At 37.1% G+C, this 12056-nt stretch overlaps 1 protein-coding gene across 2 annotated transcripts in view; it reads left to right on the plus strand.

The window, feature by feature from the left end:
- Rock1 (Rho associated coiled-coil containing protein kinase 1) overlaps positions 1-12056 on the plus strand; it is a 123817-nt gene that overhangs the window by 20501 nt on the left and 91260 nt on the right. For both annotated transcript variants that reach the window (XM_048363694.1, XM_048363696.1), the window contains one exon: positions 8352-8433. In XM_048363694.1, coding sequence (XP_048219651.1) covers positions 8352-8433 — 82 coding nt within the window. The remainder of the gene's footprint in view (positions 1-8351; positions 8434-12056) is intronic.

Here is a 12056-nt window from a genome sequence, read left to right on the forward strand (position 1 = left end):
CTCCTCCCTCCTCCTCCCCCTCTTCCCCTTCCTCTCCCTACCTCTTTCTTCTTTCTTTCCTCTTCTATATAGGATCTCATTGTATAGCTCAATCCAGCTTGGAACTGGCTATGTAAATTAAGCTTGTTTCAAAGCCAAAATGCGGCCTTGCCTTCCCAAATTGCAGGATTAGGGCTGAACATCATCATTCCCAACTAACTGGAAGTTTCTATATCTTGTGAGTTTAAAAAATTGAAAATTAGCCATTTAACTATTATGTTAACTTTGGAAATAGGATTTTTTCTATTTTTGTTTGTTTCTTTTATTGTGACAATAGTAGCCCATTTGTTTTGAGAGTGTTTTAAATCATTATGGGAACTATTATTACATTATATAATGTTCTACGCTGACTTGGTATTATCAAAGTAAAACCGTTGGTACTTCATCGCTATTCCAGATGAATAACTTTATTTGTACACAAATTAAAGATGTAAAAGTTAGTTACAAGATTATTTCATGCTCCAACAGTAATTTAAATAATTTCCCTCAAATCATGTTGCCTGTATAATATGAAAAATGTTTTTATGCAAATCAGAGATAAAAATAAACATTTAAGCCCTTTTCATAGGTAAGCAGCATTCCAGATATTTTATTAAATTTGTGTATTCTATTACCAAAAAGTAAATTATTTTGTAAATAATTCCATGTTGGTGGTGAATACTGAAACATCTAATCCTTTTAGCTTATATTCAATTAGTGTTTGGTAGTTTTTCTATCTGAGATTCACAAACACATTAAAAAGAGGGTTGGTGGCATGGCTCAAGTGGTAGAACTGTTCTGTTTGCTGCTTACCAAGCACAATGCCCTGAGTTCAAAGCCTAGTACCTCCAAAATTAAAGAGGGGAAAGGGAAGGAAGGATAGAAGACAGGAAGAAAGGGAGGGAGGGAGGGAGAGCAGATAGGCACATAAGCACACTTTTATTTCTCTCAGCAGATTTGCCTTGTGCTGGAGCATTCTTTACTACTTGGCTTGGCTTCCTCTAAGTTTCATGATTAACCTGAAGAAAGAGATTAAGGCTTTTACAGAACTTTTATTAAAACACTTTTTTTTTGCCTGAGTATGCATATGGCTTTCTAAATATAATATGGCTGTTTGCATACATGGCTGCTTTTTGAGTGAGGAGTATCCCATATGGTTTACTCCAACTTCTTTGAGCCTTGATGGTTTAATATAGATGTTGCATTTGGAGGTTTCCTATCTCTTACCTCTATAATCAGTGGGGTTTGAAGTATTATTCTTTGAGCTTTTTGAGCAGTGCCTGCCACTTTACTACCTGTATTCTAAGTTATGTGAAACAGAGATGAAGTCCTCATTTGAAGCTCCTTTAGTATATCCCAGCGAGGTAAAAGTGGACATTATCATTTTACTCTATTCCCTTGGGTATGGGGATTGAAAGCCATTCTGCAGGGGGCTGGGAATATGGCTTAGTGGCAAGAGTGCTTACCTTGTATACATGAAGCTCTGGGTTCGATTCCTCAGGACCACATATATAGAAAATGGCCAGAAATGGTGCTGTGGCTCAAGTGGCAGAGTGCTAGCCTTGAGCAAAAAAAAAAAAAAAAAAAAAGCCAGGGATAGTGCTCAGGCCCTGAGTTCAAGGCCCAGAACTGGCAAACAAAAACAAAAACAAAAGTCATTCTGCTCCAGGCTTTGTCCAGGGATGGATTGGGACAAAGCAGGTAAACTATCACAGAACTTTTCTGCCATTTTGAAGGGGTTACCTTTACTTGATTGAAGTTTGCTTGTTTGCCCTAAACCTAGTTTTCCAGAGTGTCTACAGAATTGTTTCAGATACCTTCTGTTTTTATTTTGTTTTGTTTTAGTGTTTCATTGGGGTTTTTGTTTGATTGTTTTGCCAGTCTTGGGGCTTGGACTCAAGGCCTGAGCACTGCCCCTGGTTTCGTTTTGCTCTAGGCTAGCACTCCACCTCTTGAGCCACTTCCGGCTTTTTTGGGTATGTGGTCCTGAGGAATCGAACCCAGGGCTTCCTTCATGCTAGGTAAGCACTCTACCACTAGGCCACATTCCCAGCCCTGTTTCATTGTTTTTAAATGTGTTTGCAGGGAAGGATAACTTAGAGCTCCTACTCCAAGTGTGCTTAAAAAAAAACAAAACATGGGGTGGGCTGGGGATGTGGCTTAGTGGTAGAGTGCTTGCCTAGCATCCCTGAAGCCCTAGGTTCGATTTTTCAGTACCACATAAACAGAAAAAGCTGGAAGTGGCACTGTGACTCAAGAGGAAGAGTGCCAGCCTTGAGCAAAAGAAGCTCAGGGACAATGCCCAGGCCCTGAGTTCAAGCTCCAGGACTGGCCAACCACAACAACAAAAACCATGATGGTGACATAGAAATAATGGCCCTCACCTTGTAATTCAGATACTTTGGGAGACTGAGGTAGTAGGATCATGAGTTTGAAATGAGCCTATGGTACATAGCAAAATCCTGTTTTACAAATTACAACAAACTGAACAAAAGAAGCAAAAATTTAAAAATGGGACAGTATATGTGACATAAAAGTCATGGCTTTATCTGTTTCAAAGTATACAATTCAGTGGCATTAAGTCATTCATATTTTGTAATTGTCAGTGTCATTTTGATTCTAAGTTATTTGGCTTTAACATTTTTATCCTATTGAGCCTTCATATTGCATTTCACTTGCTATTGGAGTTATCTCCAGGTTCCTGATGCTCTTCTGCCTCCCTCCCTTCTGTCCTATGTCCACATTGTACATTTTTGTCCTGAACCCTCTCAATGACAGTATGCCTAGGATTCTGTTTTATACTCTTTAATATTATGTTTGCTCTCCTTGGATACTGGCATCTGTTCCCAAGGGTTAAGTGTGCTCTCATGATTCCTAAGTATATGTGGCAATCTCAGTCTCTTTTTTAAGTCAGCTGCCATCTCTTTATCCATTAAAATTATATTCCCTGGGGACCTTAAATGTAGTGTGTCTAAAACATTTATGTTCTCCATCTCATATTCTGTTAATTAAGTCACTACTCATGAATTAGAAGATGTAATATAATTGTATAATCGCATAGTTAACTCTTCCTGCCCATCTGTATTCTTTCCCTTGTAATGCTTCATTCCCACTTTGCAGTCTAGTTCTCCCCCCCACCCCCCTTCCTGGGGCTTAAACTCTTGGCTGTGCTCTGTCTCTGAGCTTTTTTTGCTGAAGGCTAGTGCTTGCCACTTGAGCCGTAGCACCACTTCATCTTTTTTTAGTATATTGGAGATGAGTCTCATGAATTTTCCTACCCGGCTTGGAACTGTGATTCTCAGATTTCAGCCTCCTGAGTAGCTAGGATTACAGGCGTGAGCCACTAGCACCCTGGTAGTTCGGTCTTTTATTTTCTGTGCTTATATCATGACAATTCCCTTATTACTCTCTCATCCACTGGCCTCTTCTGTTTCTAATTATCTTTTTCATTGCCCACTGTGCTGAAATAAAAACCAGTAATATCATTCTGCCCTCTAAATTCTTCTGGTTTCAAATGGATATTGGAAAATGAATATCAAAATTCTTAGCCTCGCTTGTCATACCTTTAACATTCTGTAGTCCATCTTCACAACTTATGTCTCCCAAACTTCCCAATTTTCACTCTTCTGAATCCAAAGCATTCTGTTCTCCTTCCTTATCTTGCTTTCACTCTCTATTCCTTTGCCCTGCCTGTATCTTTTTCCTTCTAAATTATGTGCTTTAAATAAAGTTCAGCTGAAATGTATACATTCTGTGACACCTCAAATAAGTTAACAATCCTTTCTGCTAATGTGGTATCTACTTATACTACTTAATCTCTTGTATTTTTTTTTTTTTTTGTCTAAAACTAGGACTTGAACTTGTTATTGGCTTTTGCCCATTGGCAGGCACTCTACCACCCTAGCCATGCATGCTCCATCCCCTACATTTTTTTTAACCTACTGAGCTCCCTGGGACAGGAAGGTTTGGGTTTGTAATAGTTACAATATAGCCTTTAAGTACAGTAATTCTGTAATAAGTAATGCAAAGGAGGTCATTATTAAAATTAAGTCAGGTTGTTGGGGAAAGTAGAACAAGTAAGGATATTTGAGGCAGTTTGAATATGGGTTTACAATCCAGATAGACTAGACTAGAGTAGGTACAAAGTTAGTAGACAGTGAGTGAGCAAGGCTTATTTAGGAAATAGCTGGTCACACACTGTGGCTTAAGCTAAACTATCTACATGCAAAGAAAATGAGGACAGAAAGACATAGAGACTAGTCGAAAGAGTCACTGTTGTTCTGAGCCACTTGGAACTTTATAATATACTTAATTCTAGAATTTCTTCTTTACCTAGCGAAATGATTTATTTAAAAACATACTACATGCCCTAAATGTATTTTTTGAAAATAGTAATTGCTTGCCACCAAAGTTTGGTAGTATTTTATGCCAGTGAGCAATCTGCCTTAAAATTACTTTTGTTTTTGTAAGTTCTGGTCTTACTATAGTCATAGTGGATTTGGGGGGAATAGTTTCCTAAAGTATGTCAGATAAAGTTAGAATAATAACTATTTAGGTTTTACCTAAAAAATTTTCTTTTTTTTTTTTGGCCAGTCCTGGGCCTTGGACTCAGGGCCTGAGCACTGCCCCTGGCTTCTTCCCGCTCAAGGCTAGCACTCTGCCACTTGAGCCACAGCGCCGCTTCTGGCCGTTTTCTGTATATGTGGTGCTGGGGAATCAAACCCAGGGCCTCGTGTATCCGAGGCAGGCACTCTTGCCACTAGGCCATATCCCCAGCCCCTAAAAAATTTTCTTATGTACATAATGTTCCAACTTGTTCAGCTGCCTATATATGCCTTGTGATTAATGTATTGTTGCTAATAGATTTCATAAACTCACAGTGTTTCTATACAGGACTCTTTATTTTGTGACTTAAAACTACCTAGAAAACTGCAGTTTGCTTAATGTTCAGTTGAATAATTCTCTTTCAGCTTAAGTTATGTTAGACAGTACAGCTGGCCCTTCCCACCATATCACTGCTTTTCAGGAAATGTGAACTGTTCATACCCTAGGTTCTTGTAGACTTTCTACTTTAAATTACTTATGCCTCGTGGGTGTGTGGGTGTGTGTGTGTACGTGTGTGCGCACACATATATACGTATCTGTATATATATTTGAACATGTTTCTCCTATATGAGTAGTTAGGTGCTGTGGGCTCATGCCTGTAATCTCAGCTACTTTGGAAGCCAAAATGGGAGAACTGCTGTTTGAAACCAGCCCAGACAGGAAAATCCATGAGATTCTTATCTTCTATTCACCACTGCCCCTACTCTTCTCTCATAAAAGCCAAAAATGGAGGATCTATGGCTCAAGTGGTGAGTGCCAACCTTGAGTGAAAAAGCTAAGGGACAATATCCAGGTCCTGAATTAAAGCCCCAGGACCAGCATGATATGGATGGATGGATGGATGGATGGATGGATGGATGGATGGATGGATGGATGGATAAAATGTAACTGTTGTAACTGCACTGCTATCACTGTAGCAAAGAATTAGCCATTAGTAGCAAAGAATTGAATTACTCTAATTCTTTAGCATTGATTGTCCCCTTATGTTCTCTTCTTTACATATTTAAATTGATGTTTAGTCTAAAGGATGAACATGTTGAAAGCAGAGAGTGGCTTTGTTTCATGCCTAAATCATAAAATTTAATGAGGGAGCAGTAGGATTATTTGTTCTGACTGCCATTTGTGATGAATTGGCTTTGCACATAGAGAAATGTTCATTTCTGTTAAAGACCCATGTCCTTTTACTAGAATATGAATGTTGGGAAATGTAGAAGTTGTATTCTTTATTATTTTATAGAACTTGAGCCTTTTTGTTCCACTGCCTTGCTCTCTTTCTCTTCCTCCCTTTCTCTCTTCTTCCTTCCTCTGTGTCTCCCTCTGCCTCCATCATCTCCATCGGACTGGCAGTTTGCTCTCCCTCCAGTAAATTCTTTTCTACCTGAACTATGTGAAAGGTTTCCTTTCCAGTGAACCTTACAATGTCTTGTCTGGAAAATGGACTACCACTGACTTTATTTTTCACATTCACAAATGCTTGTGAGTCATTATTTTTACACTATAAACTCATGTCTGCTCAATAGCATTGACAATATGCTAAAATGGAAAAAACAAACAGGGTTCCTTTGTTGTAAATTTGTGACTAATGTTTGTTATTTTTCAGTGCTTACTTTTGCCTTCCATGGGAAAAATTAAATAAGGTCTTAAGTTAAAAAAAAAGAACTTGGGAGTATTTAGTAAAAGTCAGGATTCCTTGCCCCAATGTGGTTGTTGCTTGGCTTGTACACTCTGTATTCAAGTGTAACCCTGCTCTTCTTCCACTTGAAAGTCTCAACTAGCCTCAGTTGATATATGCATTAGGTTATGCTTAGAAGAATACTCTTTTTTTTTTTTTTTTTTTTTTTTTTGCCAGTCCTGGGCCTTGGGCTCAGGGCCTGAGCACTGTCCCTGGCTTCTTTTTGCTCAAGGATAGCACTCTGCCACTTGAGCCACAGCACCACTTCTGGCTGTTTTCTATATATGTGGTGCTGGGGAATCGAACCCTGGGCTTCATGTATATGAGGCAAGCACTCTTGCCACTAGGCCACATTCCCAGCCCAGAAGAATACTCTTTAATGATTTTATTTCTCTGATAAAGAACTGTATGATTTTTCCTTATTGGTGATGCTGGCAAGCATAAACTCCTATGCTACTATAAAATTAAAACATATGGAGCAAGGGAAGGGGTGACATTGTCCAAAAGAAATGTATGCTTTACCTGAATTATGTAACTGTAACCCCTCCGTATATCACCTTTATAATAACAAAAAATTAAAACATAGAGAATCAAATTAAGACCTCTAGTAACCATGTGCAATTAGTGGAGATAGCTAGTTTTTCATTAACATATTATCAAATACTGTGGCTAAGCAAAAGGCAAATTAAATTATAGCAATTGCTGAAAATTTTAGCATTATGACCTAAAATTAACTCATCATTTTATGACCATGTGACTAAAATGCCTGTTTTCTTCTTAAATCCTTTTTGTCAATAAGGAGACTAATGTGTAGAGGTTTGAGATGTCCGTTTTTAGAGAAGGAAGTGGGACTACTAAGTGTCAGTTGCAAACCACATTTGCCATAGTGACACTTTGTAATGAAAACAATTTAGGACTATCTGAATGTTTGTTCTCTTGCTCCTGCATATAGAAAAGATATAGTCTCAATAGATGTCTTTCCCTGTCAATAGATTGGTTTGCCTTCATATTGTCCTGTACTTGCTTAAATAAATATTTAAATCTACACCTTAAAAAAAAAAAGCTTTTGTGGGCTGCGGATATGGCCTAGTGGCAAGTGTGCTTGCCTTGTAAACATGAAGACCTGGGTTCAATTCCCCAGCACCACATATACAGAAAATGGCCAGAAGTGGCGCTGTGGCTCAAGTGGCAGAGTGCTAACCTTGAGCAAAAAAAGAAGCCAGGGACAGTGCTCAGGCCCTGAGTCCAAGCCCCAGGACTGGCCAAAAAAAAAAAGCTTTTGTTTATCCTTTATTCCTGGTTGTCCTACAATTTTGAGAGAAGAGGAGCTGGAGAAACATAAAACCCACTGTGTTTTTTTTGTTTGTTTGTTTGTTTTTTGGTGGTAGTGGGGTATCCTAGGGCTTGAAGTCAGGAAAGGGCACTGTCGCTGAGCTTTTTTGTTCAAGGTTAGTGTTTACCATTTGAACCATGGGTCCACTTCTGGCTTTTTGGTGGTTAATTGGAGATAAAAGTCTCACTGACTTTCCTGCCTATGCTGGCTCTGGGCCTCGATCCTCAGATCTCATCCTCCTGAGTAATATCACAGGTGTGAGCCATTGACACCTGGACAAAATCCAGTTTTTATAACTAAATATTCATGCAACTTGAATATGTGATTATGAAGAATTCATATTAAGCCTCATAACTATAGTTTAGTTATGGCCCTTATAGTCACAAATGTAGGTTTTAGATGAATACCTGTGAAAGGAAGAGTAAAGTAAAATGTCAAATTGTATCATTATGAGGAGAAAAGTTACATGAATTGAAATCATTTGGAGTCAATCTATGGCAGTTTTCCTTCTGTGTCTGTCAGATTTAGGAGTTGAAAATGTATATAAAATAAAAAGGGTTTGTCCCAGTATACTGATGAAACATTCTAAATAGTATTAAGTGAACAATGATATGTCATAGAGTGGAAATTTAATATTTAAGTATATGTTTTTATTTATTACTCCTAAAAATGGCAAGTGCTCTATTGTGATCCAAAGAACTAACTGTTCCTTTGTTTCTTTAGGACGGGTTGGATGCTTTGGTTTATGATTTGGATTTTCCTGCCTTAAGAAAAAACAAAAATATTGACAACTTTTTAAGCCGATGTAAGTAATTTTTTTAATTATGGAGGTTAATGATAGACTGCATGGAACTACATCTTAAATAATTCAAACCACCTTTCTTTTTTTTTCTTTTGTTACTTTTTGGTTATTTTAATCAATAATCCCTATCCCAGGAAAAAGAAACTTTAGTAGCCAGTTTGTATGCAAAGTAGGAAAATCCACAAAATATTTTTCAGAAAATGTTATAAAAGTAAATAGCTAAAATTAGTAAGTTTTTAAGAATGCCTATACATACACACATTAAGTTTCAATAATTATTTGTTCCCTCTTTTATAAACTAGTTAAGTATTTTTTTAAATAACTAAGAACTGATTATATCTGAAAAGCCCTGTGAGAATTTTTCTCCATGGAAGCCATTTGTATCTATAGTTCTATAGTTTTATGTTTGGATTTTGATATTATGATTTTAAAATATAATTAAATAGCTTATTTATTTTTAAAAATGCTAATTTAGAGGTCTGGTAAATCTAGGTTGCAAAATTCTTCCTTCTCAATTTTATTTCTTTTTCTAAATTGTGTGTGTGTGTGTAAACATACATTTAGGTTGGGTTGATTTTGGTATTTTTCATCTATTTTTATGTAACCTGTATTTTATTACAAACATTTTATTTTTCTTAGTAATTGTATCTTTTTACTTTGTTGTAACTATTTTGTGTGTATTCTGTTCCTAGGGTTTGAATTCAGGGTCTGGTCACTGACTGAATTTTTTTTGCTCAAAGTTAACACTCTACCCCTTGAGCCACAGCTCTGCTTCCCGCTCTTTGATATTTGGTTGAAAATAAGAATCTCATGAACTTTACTGTTCCAGCTGGCTTTGAACCACAGTCCTCAGATCTCAGCCTCCTCTGAGTAGCTAGGATTACAAGCATGAGCTGCTGGCATCCAGCTTTATCTTCTTGATAACAGTGAAATAACAGAAAGATGGAATCTTTTCCTGGTTTTTATTTGGTGGTCAACAAAGGCAACATTCTCATTAGTATGAGGGGTAGAAAGTGGGAGGTAATTTGGTAATGCAAGGGTTATAAAAATTGTAACACAGGGGCTGGGAATATGGCCTAGTGGAAAGAGTGCTTGCCTCCTACACATGAAGCTCTCGGTTAGATTCCCCAGCACCACATATATGGAAAACGGCCAGAAGGGGCTCTGTGGCTCAGGTGGCAGAGGGCTGGCCTTGAGCGGGAAGAGGCCAGGGACAGTGCTCAGGCCCTGAGTCCAAGGCCCAGGACTGGCAAAAAAAAAATTGTAACACAGGGGCTGGGAATTGGCCTAGTGGTAGAGTGCTTGCCTCATATACATGAAGCCCTGGGTTTGATTCCTCATCATCACATAAAGAAAAGGCCGGAAGTGTTACTGTGGTTCAAGTGGTAGAGTGTTAGCTTGAGCAAAAAGAAGCCAGGGACAGTGCTCAGGCCTTGAGTTCAAGCCCCAAGACTGGCAAAAAAAAATAAATAAATTGTAACACATACCTTCTTAATGTGTTCGTCTTTTTTTAAGTCACGTTGCTTGCATAATATTAGCCACATTATATTTTATAAGTAGAAATAATAGCTAGCAACAGTAGAAATAAATAGAATAGTTGAAATAAGAATGTTAGAATAGAATAAGAAATTAGAATAATAGAAATAAGGAAAGTTGAAAGTAAAACTTATTTTATCTAGTAAATCTGTTTATTTTAATTTTTGAATTGAAGAAAATGCAGAGAATAATACTGATAAAATTTTGGGAATTCAAATGTAAGTATAACTCATGAACAGTGAAGACTTATGCTTCGAGTACAGTTATTTTAAAGCCTAAAAAAATTAACGCACCCTATTTAGAAAAGAAATGCATGTCCCTGTAGATGCAGGAAAAGGATTAAATGAAGCTCAATATTTACTTAGGCTTAGTAGCTCACACCCATAATGCTAGTTACTCAGATCAAGGCCAGTCCAGGTAAAAATTCCTTAGGCCTTCAGCACAATCAATAACAGCTTAGTGTGGTGTCATGTACTTGTCATTCTAGTTACTAGAAGTCTAGGTAGGAGGGTTGTGGTCCATGCATTTCCTGCAAAAATGCAAGTCCTTCTTCAAAAAAATAGTAAGAGCAAAAAGGACTGAGGTCCTAGTAGCTTCAGTAGTAGTCTAGTAACTACAGAGCCATTAGTTCAACACAGTGCTGACCACAAAAGTAAAAAGAATTTTAAAAAAAAACTCAAGATAGAAGTCATTATTAGTAAATCATTTATTTGACAGATACCTAGAGTTATAAATATGTCTTAAGAACTCAACTCAATTTTCAAAAGGGCAGATGATTTAAATAGACATTTCTCCAAAGAAGGTACACAAAAGGCCTATAAATGACACAAGAACTTTAAACAGGGTTAGGCTTCAAGATATGGCCAAAATACACTAAAGTGATCAAAATAACCAAAATACACTAAAATGATTAAAATCAACCTGATTATGGTCAAGTATTTTTGAGAATTTGGAGCTGCCAGAACTCTGATGCTTTACTGCCAGATGGTTTATAAAAAGACACTTTGGAAAACAATTTGACAGTTTTTTTATGAAGTGATACACATGCTTAACCATATGACTTAGGCATCCCTCTCAGATTTATTTATTCAAAAGAAATGAAAACATATATTTATATAGAGATCTGTGTGGGAATGTTTTAGAACTGCTTTAATTATAGTTACTGGAAACTGGAAGTGATTCAAGTGTCCATCAAGTGGTCAGTGGATAAGTTTTAGTATAACCTCGTAATAAAATAGTACTCAACAATAAAAAGTAATATATTACCAATGTTTACAAATACCAGTTAATCTCAAAGCATTCTGTCAAGTGCAAAAAGCCATATCCAAAAACCTATTACTATATATGATCCCATTTATGAGACAATCTGGAAATGCAAAAATTTTGATACTAAATTAGATGAGAAGTTGGAAGGGTTTTAGGTAAACTAAATAAGTAGATATAAGCAAATAAATATGAATAGAGGGGCTGGTAATATGGCCTCATAATAAAGTGCTCGCCTCATATACATGAAGCCCTGGGTTCAATTCCTCAGCACCACATATATAGAAAAAGCCAGAAGTGACTCAAGTGATAGAGTGCTAGCTTTGAGCAAAAAGAAGCCAGGGACAGTGCTCAGGCCCTGATTTCAAGCCCCAGGACAGGCAAAAACAAATCAAAAACGAATAGAAAGAAACTTTGGAATTCTTTAATTTTATTATGTTGATGATTTCATTCGTATAGATATATTGGCTAAAACTCATCAACATAAACATCTAACAAGGATAATTTACTGCGTAATGTATTAATAAACCCAATTTTGTAAATAGTAACTTAATTCTAAATCAACATGTTATTTCAGGGAAAAAATTTTGTATGGGAGGCTGGGAATATGGCCTAGTGGTAAAGTGCTCGCCTTGTATACATGAAGCCCTGGGTTCGATTTCTCAGTACCACATGTATAGAAAAAGCCGAAAGTGGAGCTGTGGCTCAAGAGGTAGAGTACTAGCCTTGAGCAAAAAGAAGCCAGGGACAGTGCTCAGGCCCTGAGTCAATGCCCCAGGACTGGCAACAAAAACAAAACAAATAAAACAAAAATTTTTGTATGGTAA

Source organism: Perognathus longimembris, chromosome 15 (assembly GCF_023159225.1).
Source record: "Perognathus longimembris pacificus isolate PPM17 chromosome 15, ASM2315922v1, whole genome shotgun sequence".
Taxonomy (NCBI): domain Eukaryota; kingdom Metazoa; phylum Chordata; class Mammalia; order Rodentia; family Heteromyidae; genus Perognathus; species Perognathus longimembris.